General features: G+C 55.1%; 2 protein-coding genes across 2 annotated transcripts; one reads left to right on the forward strand and one right to left on the reverse strand.

Annotated features, from left to right (window-relative positions):
• Positions 1-852: 852 nt before the first annotated feature.
• On the reverse strand, positions 853-6,844 carry RNF113A (ring finger protein 113A). Its single transcript, XM_042836053.1, has 10 exons — positions 6,736-6,844; positions 6,375-6,451; positions 6,178-6,282; positions 4,274-4,381; positions 3,887-3,996; positions 3,576-3,682; positions 3,068-3,157; positions 2,139-2,232; positions 1,448-1,554; positions 853-989 (listed from the first exon to the last, which is right to left on the reverse strand). The coding sequence occupies exons 1-10, from the start codon at positions 6,833-6,835 to the stop codon at positions 901-903; spliced, it is 987 nt and encodes a 328-aa protein (XP_042691987.1). The 5' UTR covers positions 6,836-6,844; the 3' UTR covers positions 853-900.
• Positions 6,845-12,976: 6,132 nt separating this feature from the next.
• LIMD2 (LIM domain containing 2) lies at positions 12,977-17,665 on the forward strand. Its single transcript, XM_042836071.1, has 5 exons — positions 12,977-13,042; positions 14,390-14,525; positions 16,421-16,465; positions 16,569-16,708; positions 16,928-17,665. Exons 2-5 carry the CDS (start codon positions 14,484-14,486, stop codon positions 17,085-17,087), a joined length of 387 nt encoding a protein of 128 aa, XP_042692005.1. The 5' UTR covers positions 12,977-13,042; positions 14,390-14,483; the 3' UTR covers positions 17,088-17,665.
• Positions 17,666-17,975: the final 310 nt, after the last annotated feature.

A 17,975-nucleotide genomic window follows, 5' to 3' on the forward strand; every position in this document is an offset into this window, starting at 1 on the left:
CAAGCTTTGCAAGCTTATACTCTTCTCAATTCCAGACTTAGGAGATTGCATTTTGCAATCCAGCCCACGAGGAAGTGGGCTGCAAAAATTTGCTTGCAAAAATTCTCATCCCCATTCCACAGGCCTGGACAGAGATGGTTACTGGTACTTGCAGCAAGGGAAAAATAATAAAGTACCAGTGACAGCATAAAACCTTGGGGACTGTGTTTGGGATGTGCTGCAGCTGCTGGCTTCGTCCCCAAGGGATGATTCCACATCACCCACTGAAGTTCTAAACCCTGATTGATGTGACTTTTAGCTCTTGACTTTCAGAAACCAAGAGGCAGCAGAACAGACAGGAGGGAATATGCTCCTCTGAGCTGTAATAAATCACAACTAACTGCAGAAGTCTGGCTTACTTCCCAAACAGCATTTCCAGAGCGACAGATGAACCTGGTGCAAGCAACTAGTTTTCTGGTTTTCATTTCTCTCCCTGCTTTCTGCATTCGACACGATCCTATTTTATGGACTTAAATTTTGGGATAGAGATTACTCCTTGTAACTTCAGGATAGTTTTTTATGCTTCCAGGGCTAACTGGCAGGACACAAGCAGGATAATTGCCACAGCAGGAGTAAAATAAATGGCAACACCTTGTCAAAAGTAACTGAACAGAGTTCCACCCCTCCCTCCCCTGGCCCTCCTGTGGTCCCACTGCTGGCACAGAGGACAACTCCCTGCTCACCCCTTCTGTCCTGTACCTTCACAGAGCAGCAAAAGAAGGCTGGCACCACTTGTGCCCCCATTTTAACGACCCCTGGTTGGATGAGCGACCAATGGCTGCAGCTGCTGCCTAAGGGTGCTGTGATCAGTGCTTTGTTCCCATGAAAACTTTATTTGGCTCCATACAAAACAGTGCTCTGCTAGTGCGGGTCTTCTCCATGGTCTGAGTGGTCTGACTCCTCCTCCTCTTCCTCCTCCCCTTTGTGTTTTTCCAATTTTGCCATGAGTTCTGAAAAACAGGAAGAGGCACAATGAGACTCCAGGTCTGAGGGATGTCCAACAGCAAAGCTGGCTGTCCAAAACCTGCAAACACAGCTCTCCAAGAACTGAAGCACCTACCAAAAATCACCTTCCTACACAAAGACTAAACCAGGACATACCACCGTATGCTGAGCCCGGGGCTTCAGATGCTACAGCACCAGGCTCTGTCAGTGGATTACTGACCTGCAAACAACAGTATCAGAAAAGCTACTGTCTGCACTCCCAGCACCCTCCTCAGAAATCAGTCTCCCCACGTTCCTCATCTGGGCAAACACAAATGCTCTTTTTACACCTGTGGAGGCACCCAGGCCCTGACGTGGTGCCTCCAGGCACTGAGAGAAGTTCTGCCTGTGAGCTCCAACTTGCAGCCGGGCCAAAAGCTGTGAGCATACATCAGCAGCCCTCTTTCCCACAGCTGGCTGTTACCTTTTGCTGGGTTGAAGACTCCATTGGTCTGCTTGTCACACACGTAGCAGCGCTGGGATTTGCGATAGTGCTGGAGGGCACAGCTCTCACAGAAGTAATGCCTACATCTGTATGGAGAAACAGATGGCAGTGCCTGTCACCACATACAACTGCTGCATCCAGGAGTCAGAAATAATTGACCACTGAGCCCTGAGGGATGCAAAAGCAAGCTGGATGCACAGCTTCCTATGCAGCATCAGCCCTGTGTTCTCTGCCGTACTCATAAAAGCTATTTCAGCATTGCTTCACTGCTGCTGAATGTCTGCATGCAGCCATTAGCCAGCTCTCCCAGAGACAGCATGGTACAAGTGCTATAGAGGACAGGCTGTGGTATTCCCTGGAGGAAGCATGGAGGTAGCAGGTACCTGTCAGAACAGCCAGCAGTGTGGCTGCTGCAAGGTGATGCCAGCAGGCAGCATCTATGGAATTCTAGAAGGTGCTTGGACAACAAAGGCTTGAGATCCCTCAAGGAGATGCTTGAGATGTAGTTAGGAGACTCCCTGCATAGCAGAGGCTTTCCCCACCCCCCAGAGAAGCAAACAAGCATGCTCCACCCACCAGCATGTAGGCAATGACAGTGTTTGCAACCACAGCGAATGGCTGACTGACCAGAGGACTCAACCCACCACAGATGTTTGGCTCCCTCACTTACTTGGTGACCACGGGGTTCTTGAAGGAACTTCTGCAGATGAAGCATTTGAAAGGCATATCCTCCTCATCACTGCTCACCTCATAGTTTTCTTCATCTGCACAAGAGAAAGTTAACCAGACTGGATCAAGAGAGGAAGCAGCCAGGCCAGCAGATGCACAGGGCATGAAATATGGAACATGGAGAAAGTACAGCAGGTGGGATTGAATCTCTGCTGGAAAGAACAGTTCTAGCATCTGGGTGTCGCTGATGTCAGTAACATGTGTGGGATTGAGATACAATTAGGTCTAATGAGCCAATGTGCTTGTTGCTCACCTCACAGGAGCACATTTTCTGACACCCACTTGCTGCTATAAACAGACAGATCCTCCAATTTTTCACATTTCTTTCCAAAACAGCTGCTATTAAACTCTTCAACTCCAACTCACAGAACATCCCCTTTCCTGGAACTGCACAGGGGTTCATATGCAACATTCAGCTGCATCCTTGGGCCACAGATATGGATTCTGAGTGAGAAATAGGGATGTGACGAGGCATGAAAGCATTCTAGCTCCTGGGCATCTGTTCTGCAGGAAATGGTTCTATCTACCTCCCCAGCTCCACCCTGCTTGCTGCTGGGATTCATACAGACTGCTATATTCTGTATAGACAGAGCAAATAGTCCTCCCTGGTAGCAGTCAGTGGAAATCTGAAAGCAGCAGATTTGCTCAGCACTGGCAGTGGTTACTGGTGCTAAGGTAATTCCACAGCAGGGAGTTCCACAGCTTTGTGGAATGAGGAATTCCTTCCATCTAATCGACCCATTGCTTGTGCAGTTTGAGACAGCAAAGTCTGTAAGTCACATTCACTCTCCAACATGAGAGAAGGCAGGACCTTGTGGCCTCGAGCACCATTAGCTCAGGGAGCAGGAGAGCAGAGGGGCTGTGCTGTACCATTGACTCCATAGCGGCCTTCATCCAGTTCCCGTTCTATCTGCCAGCCGTGTTTGTAGTCTGAGCGGTCGTGCAGGAATTTGCAGCTGTCTGAAAAGCACAAAGGAGGGGGGATGAACAATCTTCCCCCATTGCCCAGCTGTTCACAGGTCACCTCATGCAGGGGCAGCCTGAGATTTGCCAGCACAAGGTGAAACCCGATTGCTTCTCCACGCACCTACATTCCAGGGCAGGACCGAGCAGGCCACACTGCCCTCTCAGGATCAACAGGCCATGAGCATCACGCTCTGGATGCCACAGCAAGAGCTCCAGCATTCACCCACGTGGCAAGTGGGATAAGGACCAGGAAATCCCACCCCCACATAACCTCAGGTGAGGAAACACGAACTCTGCCCGTGAATCAGTAACTGTGCATCTTAGTGCCACAAACCTGGGGTCACCCAACTGGGTTGGATCCCTCTGCAGATCAGGTGCAGCATGTGCTCACCTGCAGGCAATGCCCACTCACCTCCAAAGCCGCAGAACCCCGTTTCTTTGTAGTCCTTACAGATGTCTGGCTGGTAATCCCACCGCACCGTGGCCCGCAGGTGCTCTGGAGCACGGATGGGTCCTTTTCTGAAAGGGTGGGAGAAGGCTCAGGCCAGCTGTGTCACTGCAGTGCAGAAGGGCCCTGGGGGCCCGGCCAAAACCAGACACCGCACTCATTAGAAAGGAACAAGTTGGCAAAAACAGCAACATTTTGGCCCCAGAAAAATGCCTTTGGGGACAATGCCTGAAATTCTCCGTGGTTCCCCCCATCCCAGGCTCGTCCCAACCTACCTGACCATTCCTGAAGAGGCATTTCCCATTGATGTGTCTTTGGGCTTCACATACTTCTGGTAGTTGTTAATACCACGGTAAATTTTATCATCTTCTTTTCCTCTCAGTTCCTAGAAAAGAAAAAAGAAAGGCAAGTAAGTGTCAGAAGAGCTTCATGTCACAAACCAGCTTTCACCTCTCCAATACCAATCTCCCTTTCTGGCCATGCCTCCCTTAATACCAAGAAATTGATAATGACAGAAGTTCCCCCATTTACACAGGCAACATTTTGGCCTCTCAAATTAGCAGGGAAGAAAAGACTCAAACTCTTGGCATGCAAAAGGGGATGAGTTAAGCACACACACTCCTCCTGCACAGCGTTAATTTGTGAAGATGAGGCTGACTGACCTCCTGGATTTTCTGGCTGCGCTCGAAGATGGCCTGGGCATCTTTATCCTTCTCTGTGTCCAGTTCATACACTGCTGTGGCCCCCATGTCTTCTGGGCCAACAGGTTTCTGAAAAGCAAGAACAACTTGTGACAACAGTAGAAAGAAAGGCTGTACAAGAGAGAAAGCCCCTGGGCTATCAGGTGGGTCAGTGACTGTACAAGTGCTGGGCACGGCCTGCTTCACCCTCCAGCACTTTCTAACTTCTCTTAGCACCTGCCAGCATGAATCCAGCCTAGTGCTCGTGGAAGACAGGATGCTAATTACTGGCTGCTCCCAGGTTTTAACTTGCAAAGTCAGGACACACTGATCCCCACTTTATTCCTTCAAGCTTCATCTTGTGTTAGCTGGAAACTGATCTCAGCTCTCCCATGTTCAACGCTTCAGTCATGAAGCGCCCAGCCCACACACAGCACGTTTCATCTGAACTTTTAACCCAGCAGCCTGCGCTCAGTTTTAATCCAGTGATTTGGTTTTGGTTCCTCTTGAACACAGTGAACAGACACCTCCTCCTAGGTTTTGTCAGCTCTTCAGCTGCACAGAAACTGAAGAATAATTACTACCAGCCTCAAATTAAAAACAAATCCAACTTACACACCAAAAGCCTCCACCTCCTCCTAAGAACACGCTGCCCTACCTTGGCTTCCTCCTTACAGCATGAGCCTTCATATTGATCTCTAATGTGATAATGAGACCTCAGTCTGACCTTGCATCTTTGACTGAGGATAGCTGGACGCTATTCCCATTTTAAAGAGAAAAAAATGGAGACACAGAGAGTAAGGAAGCAAATCTGGGGAGGAATAAAAAGCATCAACACAGCAAATGCTGGTACTTGCTTTTAGTTCTACACAAATCTCGACGAGACTCTTACTGATGGACACAATTTCACTGGATGAAGAGGAGAGCTTGAGAAAAACCCAATGGGAAGAACATTTTTTCAGCTGTGTCAAAAACATAAAAATAGTGATTTCTCTCCACTTCAACTGTTAACAAGGCCCTCAGGTTTCCCCATCCCTCAATCCTAAGAAAACAGTGACCCCCCTCTAAAGCTTTTACCCTATTACTACTCACAAGAATAAAGATGGGAATACATTCTATGTTACGTGAATACCTTATGGAGGAAGGTGCTATAAAACTGAAAATATGGCCCCAATAATTGAGCAAATCTGATGCTGGTGCTCCTTCTCCCAAACGCTTTGTGTGACTCCAGTGGCACCTTGGGGTTTTAATTCCCACTTCTAAGAGGGAAAGACCAACCTTAATTCACAGAATCACAGAATGGCCTGGGTTGCAAAGGACCACAATGATCATCTGGTTCCAACCCCCTGCTGTGTGCAGGTCACCAACCAGCAGCCCAGGCTGCCCAGAGCCACATCCAGCCTGGCCTTGAATGCCTGCAGGGATGGAGCATCCACAGCCTCCTTGGGCAACCTGTTCCAGTGCCTCACCACCCTCTGGGGGAAAAACTTCCTTCTAATATCCAACCTAAACCTCCCCTGCCTCAGTTTAAAGCCATTCCCCCTTATCCTATCACCATTCACCCTCTTAAACAGCTGTTCCTCTCCTGTTTATATGCTCCACAATGAGGTTTCCCCACAGCCTTCTCTTCTCCAAGCTAAACAATCCCAGTTTCCTCAACCCTTCTTCATAGGAGAGGTGCTCCAGCCCTCTGAATTCCTAGTTGAACTCCTGAGGATGCAGTACATCAGAAGAATAAGCCTAGCACAAAACACTTGTGTGTTTGGAGGGAAGGGACACACATCTACGGATCAAAACCAAGACGAGCTGACTGCACATCTGCAGAAGCAGATTATTGAGTAAGGGATCAGCAAGCCCCCCGACCTCAGCCCGTGCTCAGTCCTTACCGCCGACCTTGTTGATCTGTAAGTGACTCCAATCTCCTTCGATGGATCATCCTCATCGCTGCTGCTCAGCGCGTACGAGGGCCGCTCCTTCGTGCACCTCCTGGTCTGAAGGGCAAACAGACAGACAGACAGCGGCTGTGAGGGACAAACGGGCCCCACGCAGCCCCCGGCCGGCGCAGTGCCTGCGGGCTCCTCACCTTCTGGATCATTGGGTTGGGGGCCTCCCGCCGCCGCTCCTTCCGCACCACCGTGCTGCCCTCCTCACCGCTGCTCTCTGTGGGGCACAGCGCAGGGCTTAAGGGGCGCCAGGGGGGCCGAACCGCGGGGCAGAGCGGGCGGCGGATCCCCGCGGCTCTGCGGGAGGATAACGAACGGCACCCTGGCACGGAGGCCCGGCCGCCGCAGCGCCCCTCACCCACACGGCCCAGCGGCCCAGGGCCGGGCCTGACTGAGGGGCAGTACGGCCCAGGGCGCCAGCAGGTCTTCCCTCGCCTCCCTCGGGCACCGTAATGGACCGCCTCAGCGCCTACCGCTCCCGGCAGCCCCCACGGCCCTCACCCTGCTCCTGGTCGCTGCTGGGCCGCTTCCGCCGGCCTCTACCCGCCGCCAGACCCCGCTTCTTGAAGACGAAGCTGCACACCGAGCCCTCCTCCGCCATCTTGCGCCGCCGCCGCCGGACAGAACGGCCCTAGAGCGGCTCAGCGCGGCTCAGCGCCCCCTGCTGGCCGGGAGGACTCGGGCCGCGGGGAGAGCGGCGGCTCCTGGGGGCAGGGCGAGGGAGGGCGCCCCCTGCAGGAGGGGAGGGCGCAGAAAGCAGGAACCGCTCCCCCTGCCGGGGGGCTGCCGGGCTGCCGGGGAACTCGCGTGTCTCCATAGCAACGGCTTGGGGTGCGCGTGCACCGGTGTGTGTGCGTGAGCGCGCCCCCGACGTGCACGCGCGTGCATGCGTTTGCATGTGCACAAGCACTTCAGCATGCATCCGTGAGTGCGCGAGCATGCGTGTGCACATAGCCGAGCGTGCACGCGTATGGAGCACACAGGGCATCCAGGTGCACGAGCACGTCGGCATGCGCGCACCATGCATTTTCACGGGAGTGCCGGCACACGAGTGTCAGCGTGCACGCATGTTTGCATGTGCGTGTGTGCGGATGCCGCTTTCCGCAAGCCAGGCGCGCTGCTGCAGCCCGGCCCGGCGAGTTTCCTTCTTCCATTTGCAGCGAAGCCTCTACGCTGCAGGTGCTGCACGGCCACGCAGCGACGGCACCGATACGCCGCACCTCTCCTCCTGGTGAACGCCGCCGCCAGGCAAGGATGCGTTGCACCGAGGTCGATCGCCGCTCTCTGCGCGCGCACGCGGCTAACAGGAGCTCGGGGCCGCGCTCCCGACCCTGCTCCGCTGCCCCCGCTTTGCCCAGTGCCGCCCTTCGCCCTCTTCAGGCGAAACCCCGACCCCAACAAAACCCCGACCCCAACAAAACCCCATCCACCATCGCCGCTCCGTTCGCTGAAGGGCGGCCGTGCGGAGCCTGGGGGGATCCGCAGCCCGCTGCCTTCGTGGCCTCGAGCTCAGCACCGCATCCACGGCGGGTGGTGGAGGGTGGGGGGGGCGTGGAGTGGGGGGCGGCGGTGCGGTTTTGGGGCCGGGGGGCCGCCGAGTGAGGGAGAGGCGGCTGCACACAAAGGAGCGGCGCTCGGAGCCGCACCGCTCAAGGAACCAATCGCCGCGGCGGCCGCGCGATAAAAGGGGCTGCGGGGCGGCGGGGGGAGCGCGCACGGAGCGCGCCTGAGCGCGGAAGGGACAGAGGCGACCGACCGACCGACCGACCGACCGACCGACCGACCGACCGACCAAGCGCGGTGAGGGCTGAGTCCTTCTCCTCGGCGGCGGAGCCCGGGGGTATGGGGGGTTTGGGTTTGGGTTTGTCGGGAACAATGGGGGAGGGGAACAAAGCGGGGTGGGAGATGGGGAGATGGGGAGAAGGCAGGGCTGCAGGTGGGGAGCCCCGAGAGCAGCGCTGCCAGCCGGGGTCATGCAGCAGGTGGGGGTTTTTCCCCCCCGAAAAAATGCATGCGTGACCCCACAGAGAGGAACTTTTGCTTCGGGAAGCGGCTTGGTCGAGGGACTGTAGGGTGGGGGAGCATGCGGGGGATGCTGTCTGGGCACTGGGTACCTTTTGGGGTTGGGATTCTGTTGGGAGGGCAAGGAAGAGGAGAGGGATCTGCACCCGGTGCTGAGTGGGGAAGGGAGTGAATAGGGTCTGGGAGTGCGGTGCTTGATGGGGGGGGGGGTGTGCAGCATTTTGGGGCTCCCCAGCTGTGCTGAACTCCCTCTTTGTTGTGTGCTGCATCCCGTGCTCGGGGGTGTGGTGGGGTTGGACAGATCCATCTGCTTAAGCTGAGCAGATTGAGCAAAGATAGAAGAAAACCTGTTAGATCCCTGCTCCCCTATACCTCCCCTTCTCCCCCCCGCCTTGGCTGCTGCCTGCTGCCTCTCCGTGCTGTGTCTCCCAGCACCCATCCAGCTTTACATCCCTCCAGCTACAGGTTTTCCATCACCCTCTCAGGAGGCTGTTGCATGACTGTGAGATTTGATCCCAATATGAATGCACCCCCAGCCCTGGCATAGCCCTGAGCAGCTGGGGACCCCCTCAGGGCTTCACAAAGGGAAGCAGCTCTGCTTTCAGTAGAGAGAAAAGGAATGGATTAAAAAAGCCAACCAAGATGTTGTCACCCAAGAACTACAGCCGGGATCAGCCCCAGGTGGCAGCCCTGTGCTGTAACCATTGAGTAAAGGGAAGATCTGATCCTTATAATCCCTTAGGATCTCTCGGACCAGCTAAGATACCACATAGATGATGTTTTTATTGGTTTTCAACTGGTTTCTGTTGATGGGTTGGGCATCTGTTTTGGTACACTGGAGTTGTGTGGCAGCGTGCTTCAGAAATGGGGCTTTGTGCACCGAAAGCATCACACGAGGGCTCTCCCAGCTGAGCTGCTGCGTATTTAGGGCCAGGGACAACATGCCTGCAGCATTATTAATGCTGATTAAAAAATAATGGCAGGGTAACTGATGTAGTATAGTCTGAAACAGCCTCGGTGCTGCTGTCCTCTCCCCATGGGGTCCCGCAGGAAGCAAACTCCCAGCTGAGCAGTCAGGGTCCACCTCAGCACGGGGTGCACAGTGATTGCGTGCATCTTCTTTTCCGTAAGGCTCACAACAAAAGTGCCTTTTTTTGGTCCCCAAAGTCCCATGAGACTTCTCATTAGGGAAGGGAGTTCCATTGGTGGTTTCCTCCTGCAGGTCTGTGAGCCTGCAGGCAGTCCCTTCAGCCCAGCTGCGAGGGGTTTTCCTTTTCCTTTTTGCCCATCCTCAGCTCTTGCAGCCCATTGTCAGGCAGCTGCCTTGTTCCCATCTCTGCCTTTGGCTTTCCACTAAAGTCATCTTTTCATCTGCCATCTGGGAGCGTTGCAGAGCTTACCTAGCTATTAGCAAAGCTCTGGGATGGAAAACGTTAAATCTGGGTGAAGGGATTATTGCAATCATTAAACACACAATATATTTCTCACTCCTCTGGTGTGCCCAAAGCCCACTCCATATGGCCAGCGAGCGGAGGGCAGTGCAGGAGAGTGAGCATTTGGGATCAGTGCAGAGGTGACAGAGGAAGAGTGCATCAGCACCGCTGTGTGCTGCCAGGGAAGGGGTCCAAGCGGGACGCAAAGGTCTGAGCCCTCCTCTGGTGTGGGAATGGAGAACCTCTCCTATAGGAACAGATTAAAGGGATTGGCTTCTCGTGGCCAAAAAAGAGAAGGCTGATAGGCCATGAGTACTTTTGGAAGGCAAACTGGGAGCAAAATTCCACAATAAGAGTAAAGGGATGAACATGTTGGTAGGAAACTGGGAGGTGGAGTTTCTGGGCAGGACGTGGGGGAAGTCTTCCAAGACTAAGGAAGAACTGAGAAGGGGGTGGAAGGGGCATAACTGCTATAACTGTGCTCGTGTGTACTGCACTTAATTAGTACCATGCTGCAGAGCTTCCAAGTCTTCCTTCTTATGAAGCATTTGTGCCTGATGCCCACCAATCTGAACCTCCCAACCTGTTGTTTCTGCCTGCTCTATCATCTGGCTCTAATGAGAGAGATTTCTCTGCCTGGAAAAGAATCTCCTCTCCCCCACGTAGCAGCTCCCTGCTGCATTCGTCCACTCTCTCCGAACGAGATCGCTGAACCCAGGGAGCAGAGATTCCCTTCATGATGCTTAATGGATGCCATAAAACATGGCTTTAGTCCAAGGGATGGGCTGCTCTGTGCTTCAGTTCCCACTGCTGGAAAACAGATGGATCCCAGCAGCATCCTCAAGGCATGGCTGGACCTGGTGCTCCCAGGGCTGAAGGTAGGAGAGCAGAATGCCTGGGCAGGGGCTTCCCTGGCTCGTGTGGGTCCTCCATTGTTGCCCTGACAAAGGCAGCCCTGTTCCTCCCCACAACTATTCCTTGTCAGCATCCCTCAGCATTTCAGCTGCAGATTTCCTGCCCGCTGGCAGCCTTTCAAGAGACGGCACGGAACGTGGATGGAAAGTGGATGAGAGGGGAAGCTGTGCGTGGTGGGGCCAAGTGGGGTCGTGGGGGCTGCATGAGCGGCCCATCTGGTTCCCTCCAGAGCCCTCTGTCCTGGATCGCAGCAACAAGAACCTGGGTTGGGTCCCAAACACCGGTGTTGGCCTGGAGCCACGCAAGGAGCCCAGATCTGAAGCCAACTTAGAATCATGGAATCATTAAGGCTGGAAAAGACCACTAAGACCATCAGGTCCAACTGCCAGCCCATCACCACCATGACTTGAGGTCTGCCAAGGCTGGAGCCCTGACCACCACACTTGTTCTGTTGCCCCCCCACGGCTGCAGCTTGCTGCCCCTTTTCCTGAGAAGCTGCAGCAGTGCTGGTGGTGTTGTGTTCCTGGCCTGATGCTGGCCTGTTTGATGCTGATTTGTTTCACAGCATGGGCTGACCATGGCAGGTGTTTGCACTAACCCTACATGTGGTCATGGGGACATCAGCAGTACCGAATTTCATGGGGGAGATGCCTGATAGCCCCTCTGAGAAGTGGAAGCCATGCCACGCTGCTGGGGAAAAGGCATCTTCTTGGGATGGAGAGGGGGGGGCCTGGATCCTTCCCCCCCCCCCAGCCCCACACTGTGCTTGGTCTTTGGGAAAGCCTCTGGCCATGGCACAGTGATCCCAGCAGTAAACACTGACTTCACAGGGCTGCTAATGGGAACCATATGGCAGAGAGGGGCCTCTCACCCTTTGCAGTCACGCTGCTTTCCTGTGCCGGAAAACCATCATCAGTTTTCAGAGAGGCTCTCAGCCAGCAGTGGGCTGCTTGGGGGCCCAGTGAAATGAGGCTGGTAGGCAGCAAAGGGCAGTGGTGCTGAGCAGGAGAAAGGGACAGTGCTGTGTGTTGGAGGCAGGCCATGGTTATGGGGAGATGCAGTCCTCCTGTGAGTCGGGGAATTTCCACAAGGGGCCTCTCCAGATGCTTCCCTGTCCTTACATCTGTCCCCAGGGCCAGGCAGGTGAGAGGCTGTGAGACAAATGTTTTGTGACTGAGCAGCTTCTGGGCTGAATGCTGCCTTCTTCAGCCCAAAGAGCTCCTTGGTTAGTGCCAAAAGACAGAGCTGCAGCACTCCTCCTGCTGTATTCCCATGGCAGCAAGTGCATGTGCCCTGCAGGTGACCTCCAGCCCCACTGTCCTGGATCACAGACAGCTTGCTGAGGTCACCAAGAAGCCCCCAGAGCCAGGCTGGTGGTTTGAGCACTGAATGCATCCTGCTGAATCCAGTGCCACTGAGATCCAGATCTGCCACACTGCAGCCACCAGAGCTGCTGTCAGAGGCTGCTCCACCTCCTTGGGCTCAAGCCCAGATCCACTGGAGGGCCATCAGATGCTCCAAGGAAGGGCAGGAAGAGCAGAAGCTGCAGGGTGAAGGGGTCCTTGTCCCATCCTGAGCTGTATGATAAGAAGTCAATAGTCAGTCCTCCTCTTCCTGGGCTGTGTAGGTGGTGAAGGAGCTTAGGAACGGAGGTCTGGAGAAATCAGGGCTAGCAGCTGTGGTGCCAGCATCCACCATGGAGGCCAGGACTGAGCTTCCTTGCTTTGTCACAGACATAACACGTGGTCTTCGTGAAATCAGCAAGCCGTTCCAGCACTAGCAATCCTGGCATCAATGTGGCAATGTGTCCTTAAGCGAAGCCTGTGCCATTGGGGTTCCTCTGCACACAGAAGCATGTTTACTGCTTTGGGCTCAAATCCCCCCTGTGCAGACCAATGCCTCCTTGAAACAGTGATGACAGCAGCTGGAAGCCTCTTAGAAACACTCCTGCAGTCTCTAATGTGCTCTGTTTCCCTTATCACTTCAGCACACCCTTCCCCTTTGAGATTTCTACCCCTGTCCTTGGGCAGGAAGGATGTTTAGCAACATCTGCTCTTGTCTGGAGGGCAGCTAGACCAAAGAGGCCTCTCTTGAAACAAAGACTGGGGCACGGGGCTGCAGAAGGGTATGTGCATGGAGAGTGGGTCTGGATGGAGAACATCAAGATATGGGTTGGGATAATTGTGATGGTCTTGAAGGGAATGGGATTGGGGAGCTGCTGCATGCAGGAAAAGAGGGGAAGGGGAAAAACAGAAGCAGAGGGAGCCAGGGATCGCGGGGAGGAAGGGGCTGGAGGAACAGGGGAAACTGAGGCAGCTGGGGTAGGGGAGGAAGATGGGCTGTGAGGGGAAGAGGAAGGGGTGGAGAGATGTTGGAGGGACGGGCGGGGAGAGGTGAAAAGAGGTGAGGAGATCAAGGGCTGCGCATCCGTGCTGGAGGTACGTGCAGGGTATGGGCCAGAGGGGCTTTGTGGGTTCTTTGGGTTCCCCATGGGGTCTGTGCACCATGCAGACCCTGGAGGTGTGGAAGGGATGGTGCTGCACCAGGAGGGGGGTGGCGGGGGGGGGGGGGGTCTGCATGGCCTCCAGCATCATCTGCCTGCGTGCGCTGCATCATGGCGAGCAGGAAATGACAGACAGACCGCAGAGAGGACGGGAAATGATTTCGGTAAAACTGGAGTTGTGTTCTCAGCTGGGGCTGGGAAGCGTCTGCACCGAGGGCTGCCCAGCTCAGGTCTGGAAGCCCGGCTTTGCTGCTCGGGTGGTTGAACTCTGAAAGCAGTCGCTCATTTGGGGTGTTTGGTTGCAGCACCTCGAGCCTGATGGCAGCTGCTGGGTGTTGGGGCTTTCTGGGGATCAAAGAATTCCCCAAAGCCAAATTGTGGTTGCAAACGTCACTGGGAGATTGGATTGGCAGCACATCTCCATCATTGCAGAGCTCCTGTTTGCAGCCAGGGCAGCACGGAGGGCTCAGAGGCCACAGCCATGGCTCAGTGTCCCCACTCTGCTCCTCCCTCTGCACCAAGAGCTCAGCTCCCCATCTGTTTCACATGTGCAAAACAGGGCTCATCAACCTTGACCTTTTATGGGTGTTTTGAAGGTAAAGCACAGTTGGGGAAAACCCCGAGGATCTGTCAGTACCTTTTCATCCAACTTTTACCAAAAGAGGTGGTGGTTTTTTTTTTAGTGACTTTTTTTTTTTTCTGTGCTGCATTAAAGCTGTGCTGGGAGGCATCAAACTCACCCTCACGGGTTGCTCAGCCTAAAGGCAACGTGAGCTCCTGAGAAAAGACAAAGTTTCCGTCACTCGCTCCGCTGAGCTGTGAGCCGCTCTGTTCAGCAAAGCTTCTCTGGGCTAAAATTAGGCTAAAATCCGGCATCACCCATCCTTTGGTGGCTGCACCAGTCTGGGCTCTGGGTTTGCTGCCTCAGCAGGACAGCAGCTCTGGCTGGAGGCTGTACCTGCCTGCTGACAGCTTGCTACCGCCTGCCGACCGCCTTCCACGCGTGGTTTGGAGGATGCTTACAGCAGCTGCCACTTTGCTTCCTGTCCCTCTTCCATCCAAGCCCAATATCTTTGTATGGGAAAGCATCAGAGCCGCATGCTGTCCCCACCTCAATTCCTAACATTGAGCCCTATGCCAGATCTGGCGTGCCTGGAAGTCTTGGATCCCCCGAGGAACCCCTGTGCCCCACAAGGAAGCCAATATCACACATCAGCTCCTGCAGAGCTGTGGGGTTGGGGTGGTGAAACCGGCCACGCTCCCACTGACATTTCCTTTCCAGGTGTTGCAAGAGGAGAGCTTTCAACACCCCCCCAGAAACATCAGCCCACAGACTCCAAGCTCAGGATTAAACCCACCGAGGAGGGGACAGAACCATGTTCCAGGCCTCGGAAGCCGCCAGCACAACCCCATCTCACGTATGTCGCATCCCCTGCAGTTTGCATGAGAATTCCAGAGCCAGTTGAGTTTGTTCTCAGAGGCTGAAGGCTGTGCATAGAGGACTTGGTGTTTTAGAGTGACTGAAGGCACAGCTGCTGCTCGGACAACGGGACCCCGGGGGTGGGAAGGTTCCAGCAGAAGGTGCTGTTTGCTGAGCACATTGCTGAGCACGTTGTCCAGGCTCTGGTGCATCTCATCCAGCGCTGCTCGCCCTGCTCGGCTCGGGTTGCTTTCTGTTTGTTTGGGTTTCCATGGCTTTCCGTGATCACAATTGCGAGCATGCGAGCTGCTTAGGATCGGGGCGATCGGAGATGGAAAAACATAAAGGCTTGAGAACATCCCCTGCTGGGACAGGATATGGCCCTTCCCCGAGGGAGGATATCTCAGCCATGAAACAGATAGCGGGCCTGGTCGGAGCCAGGAGGCTGCCGAGAAGTGACGAGCAGCAGCAGAGCACTGCAGCCTTGGGAGCAGATAGGAGGCAGCAGCCCTGCTCAGCATCCTCCTTAGCGCTGCTCACCGAACCTGGAAGGAGCCCGTGAACCCCAACCCCAGCAGAGCACCTGTGGTTGCTTTGCTGGCGCTGAGGGATGCAACTGGTTTTACACAACCTGAGCCTCCTCTCTGCCTGCGCTGCTCTGTTGACTTTGGCTTTCTCTTCAGCCTTGTGCAAAAGTGGGAGGGAGAGGAAAATCATGTCCTCGACCTCAGGCGGTGAGAGCAGCTGGGAAACGTCTGGAGAGGCAGCTTGGTGAAGTGAGAGCTTCCTGTGTGTCTCTTAGACAAACTGTTTCCAAAACTACAAAGAAGAAATGCTGGGGAAGGACGAGGTGGGAGCTCACCCTGGGGACAGAAACGAGGCTGTGCTGCCCAAACAGAGCTGAAGCTGCAGCAGAGGAAGGGCAGGGAGGCAGGAGGTGATGCTGTGCGGTCACTGCCTGATGGGGACCCTCTGAGGGTGCACTGAGACTTGCTCAGAGCCCCCGAGGGCAGAGGCTTGGGCACCTCAGAGTCTGCTTCTGCTCTTCCCACAGCTGTGGGCTCTGAGTGACACCCAGCACGTCCTGAACTCCACTCTCCCCTCCGTGCACACAGTCTGCAGGGACTTGTGGAAGCTTTTTGGTCTCGCTGATGGCGCAGGCGTTTCCTGTGCAGCACGAGGGCAGGCCTGGCTGCTAACAGGGGAACTCGGAGACAAAACATCTGGTGAGGGGCAGCCAGCACTGCGTGCTGCATCAGTGAGGGGCATCCCAGACACAGCACAGGAAAACTGCCAGCCCTCCTACAGAGCCCTGAGTGTTGGATGAGCCCAATGGCTTGTTGGCCAGAAGGAACCACGAGCAGCCTCTCATGCCAAAACAGAGCTGTTGTTAATAAAAACATCAAAACAATAAAAATAAAACCGGGGCAGCATGTGCTGGTTTGCCAGTGTACGTCACAGGGAGGTTTCTGCTGCAGCCACTCTGCAGAGACCCAAGGGATGTTGAGGCAGGGATGTTTCCTGCTGCCCTGCTCAGCTTTGCTGAGGGGCTGATGTCAGCCCTGGAGCCTTGGTGGGCAGTTGAGGAAAGGAAGCACCGCCTGCAGATGGTGAGAGCTGCATGACCCTGGGGTCTGTGCTCGTGTGCTACCTCCACTAAAAAAGCAGCCAGTGTGCTGTGACACCTTGCCACAGAAGCAGAGCCGTGGCACGCTGCTACATCCAAGCTTTGGTGAGCAGTGCGGAATGGCAGAGCTGGCTGCTCTGTGCCCATGACCCCAGAGAAGCCCTGTGCCTTCCTGCTGCAGGTTTCAGAGCCCATCGCCGGCTGCCACGCGCAGCTCAGTGCCTCACCTGCCAGTCCCTAACTCCCATTTCAATTTCTCTCCTTAGGAGGCAAAGAGCAACTCAGGAGGCAGCACGGTGCAGCGCTCCAAGGTACCGCAATTCTCCTGCACCCGATTGCTGTGGGAGGAGGTGGGAAGGACCTTCTCCAAACCCCTTTCCTCACCTTCTCTCCCTTTGGATTCCCCTTGCCCAGTCCTTCAGCCTGAAGGCCCAAGTGAAGGAGATGTGCACAGCCTGCCAGAAAACCGTCTACCCCATGGAGCGGCTGGTGGCGGATAAATTTGTCTTCCACAACTCCTGCTTCTGCTGCAAGCACTGCCATGCCAAGCTCAGGTGAGCAGTGCTGGATGCTGCTGTGATCCTTACTGGCAGCTACGGGGTGTGGGGAGGCTCTTCACCCAGCTGCCCATTGCAGCCCTCCTCTTGAAGGGCAGGGAAGGACCCTCCGTCCCCTTTCTGCTAAGGGCCATCTGCACGTTCCTTCCTCTTTCCTCCCTTCTCCCTGTGCTCCCAAGCCCTTGCTGAGCCCCACTAACCCCTCTCCTTCCCCAGCCTGGGCAGCTACGCGGCACTCCACGGGGAATTCTACTGCAAGCCCCACTTCCAGCAGCTCTTCAAGAGTAAAGGCAACTACGACGAGGGCTTTGGGCGCAAGCAGCACAAGGAGCTGTGGGTGCACAAGGAAGTGGAGAGCGGGACCAAGTCGGCATGAGCAGGGCACGGCCCACCCTTCCCTGGAGCCCAGCAGACAGCACGGAGCAGTGCTGAGCCAGCGCTGACTGAGCTGATGTAAAGCAAAGGGGACCCAAGCAGTAGGGAAGGGGAGGCAGCTCAGCTTTTCCTGGGGCCTCTGAGGAGTCCTACAGATGGTAAGGATGGAGCAGAGGTGAGCGGGGTGCAGCCCCCAGACCCAGAGCCCTCTCTCCCTGATGAGATCAGACCAGAAGCGCTTGCCCCCTATGAAATCCCAGCCCTGTGCACACATTCCAGGCCTGCTGCCGTGGGAAAGGAGATCCGAGGGCTTTGAGAGCCCCAACCCAGCCTATAAGTCAGAGCAGAGCTCCTGGTACCAATCCTGCCTTGCTGGGGCTCTGAATAAGGATGGTCTTTGGTTTACATCAGCTCAGTTCAGTTGGGATTGTTCAGCCTTAAGGATGTTGCCCTGCGACTGTTTAACAGTGTCTGTCTTTTTTATATTTGCCTTCCATTGGTACGTTCTGCGCTGGAGCCGAGTGCAGCTCCATGCGTGACACCTCTTTTATTTTTGTAATACAAGGTTTCCAAGCCTTCCCTCTCTTGTCCTGTGCTTCCAGGGGCACAGGGAGGTGGGAGCAGCGGTCAGGTCTGATCCATTGCTGTACAAAGAGCCCACACAGGACTGAGGAACCATTCCTGGGGATGCGCGTGCGATGCGGGGGCTGAGACAGACGTTATTTGGGGAGCAAACTCAGGATTTCACATTGCACACCAGTGAGCTACAAAGCTCTGAGCCGCGGCTGTGACCACAGTTCAGCTTCCACGCAGAGCCCAGAGATCACCCTTGGAGGCAATTCACCGTCGTGTGAATTCTGTCTGCCCTTTTGCCTACATGCACTTTGTG

Source organism: Centrocercus urophasianus, unplaced genomic scaffold, assembly GCF_019232065.1.
Source record: "Centrocercus urophasianus isolate 14NV4802_14NV808 unplaced genomic scaffold, USGS_Curo_1.0 seq_57, whole genome shotgun sequence".
NCBI lineage: Eukaryota > Metazoa > Chordata > Aves > Galliformes > Phasianidae > Centrocercus > Centrocercus urophasianus.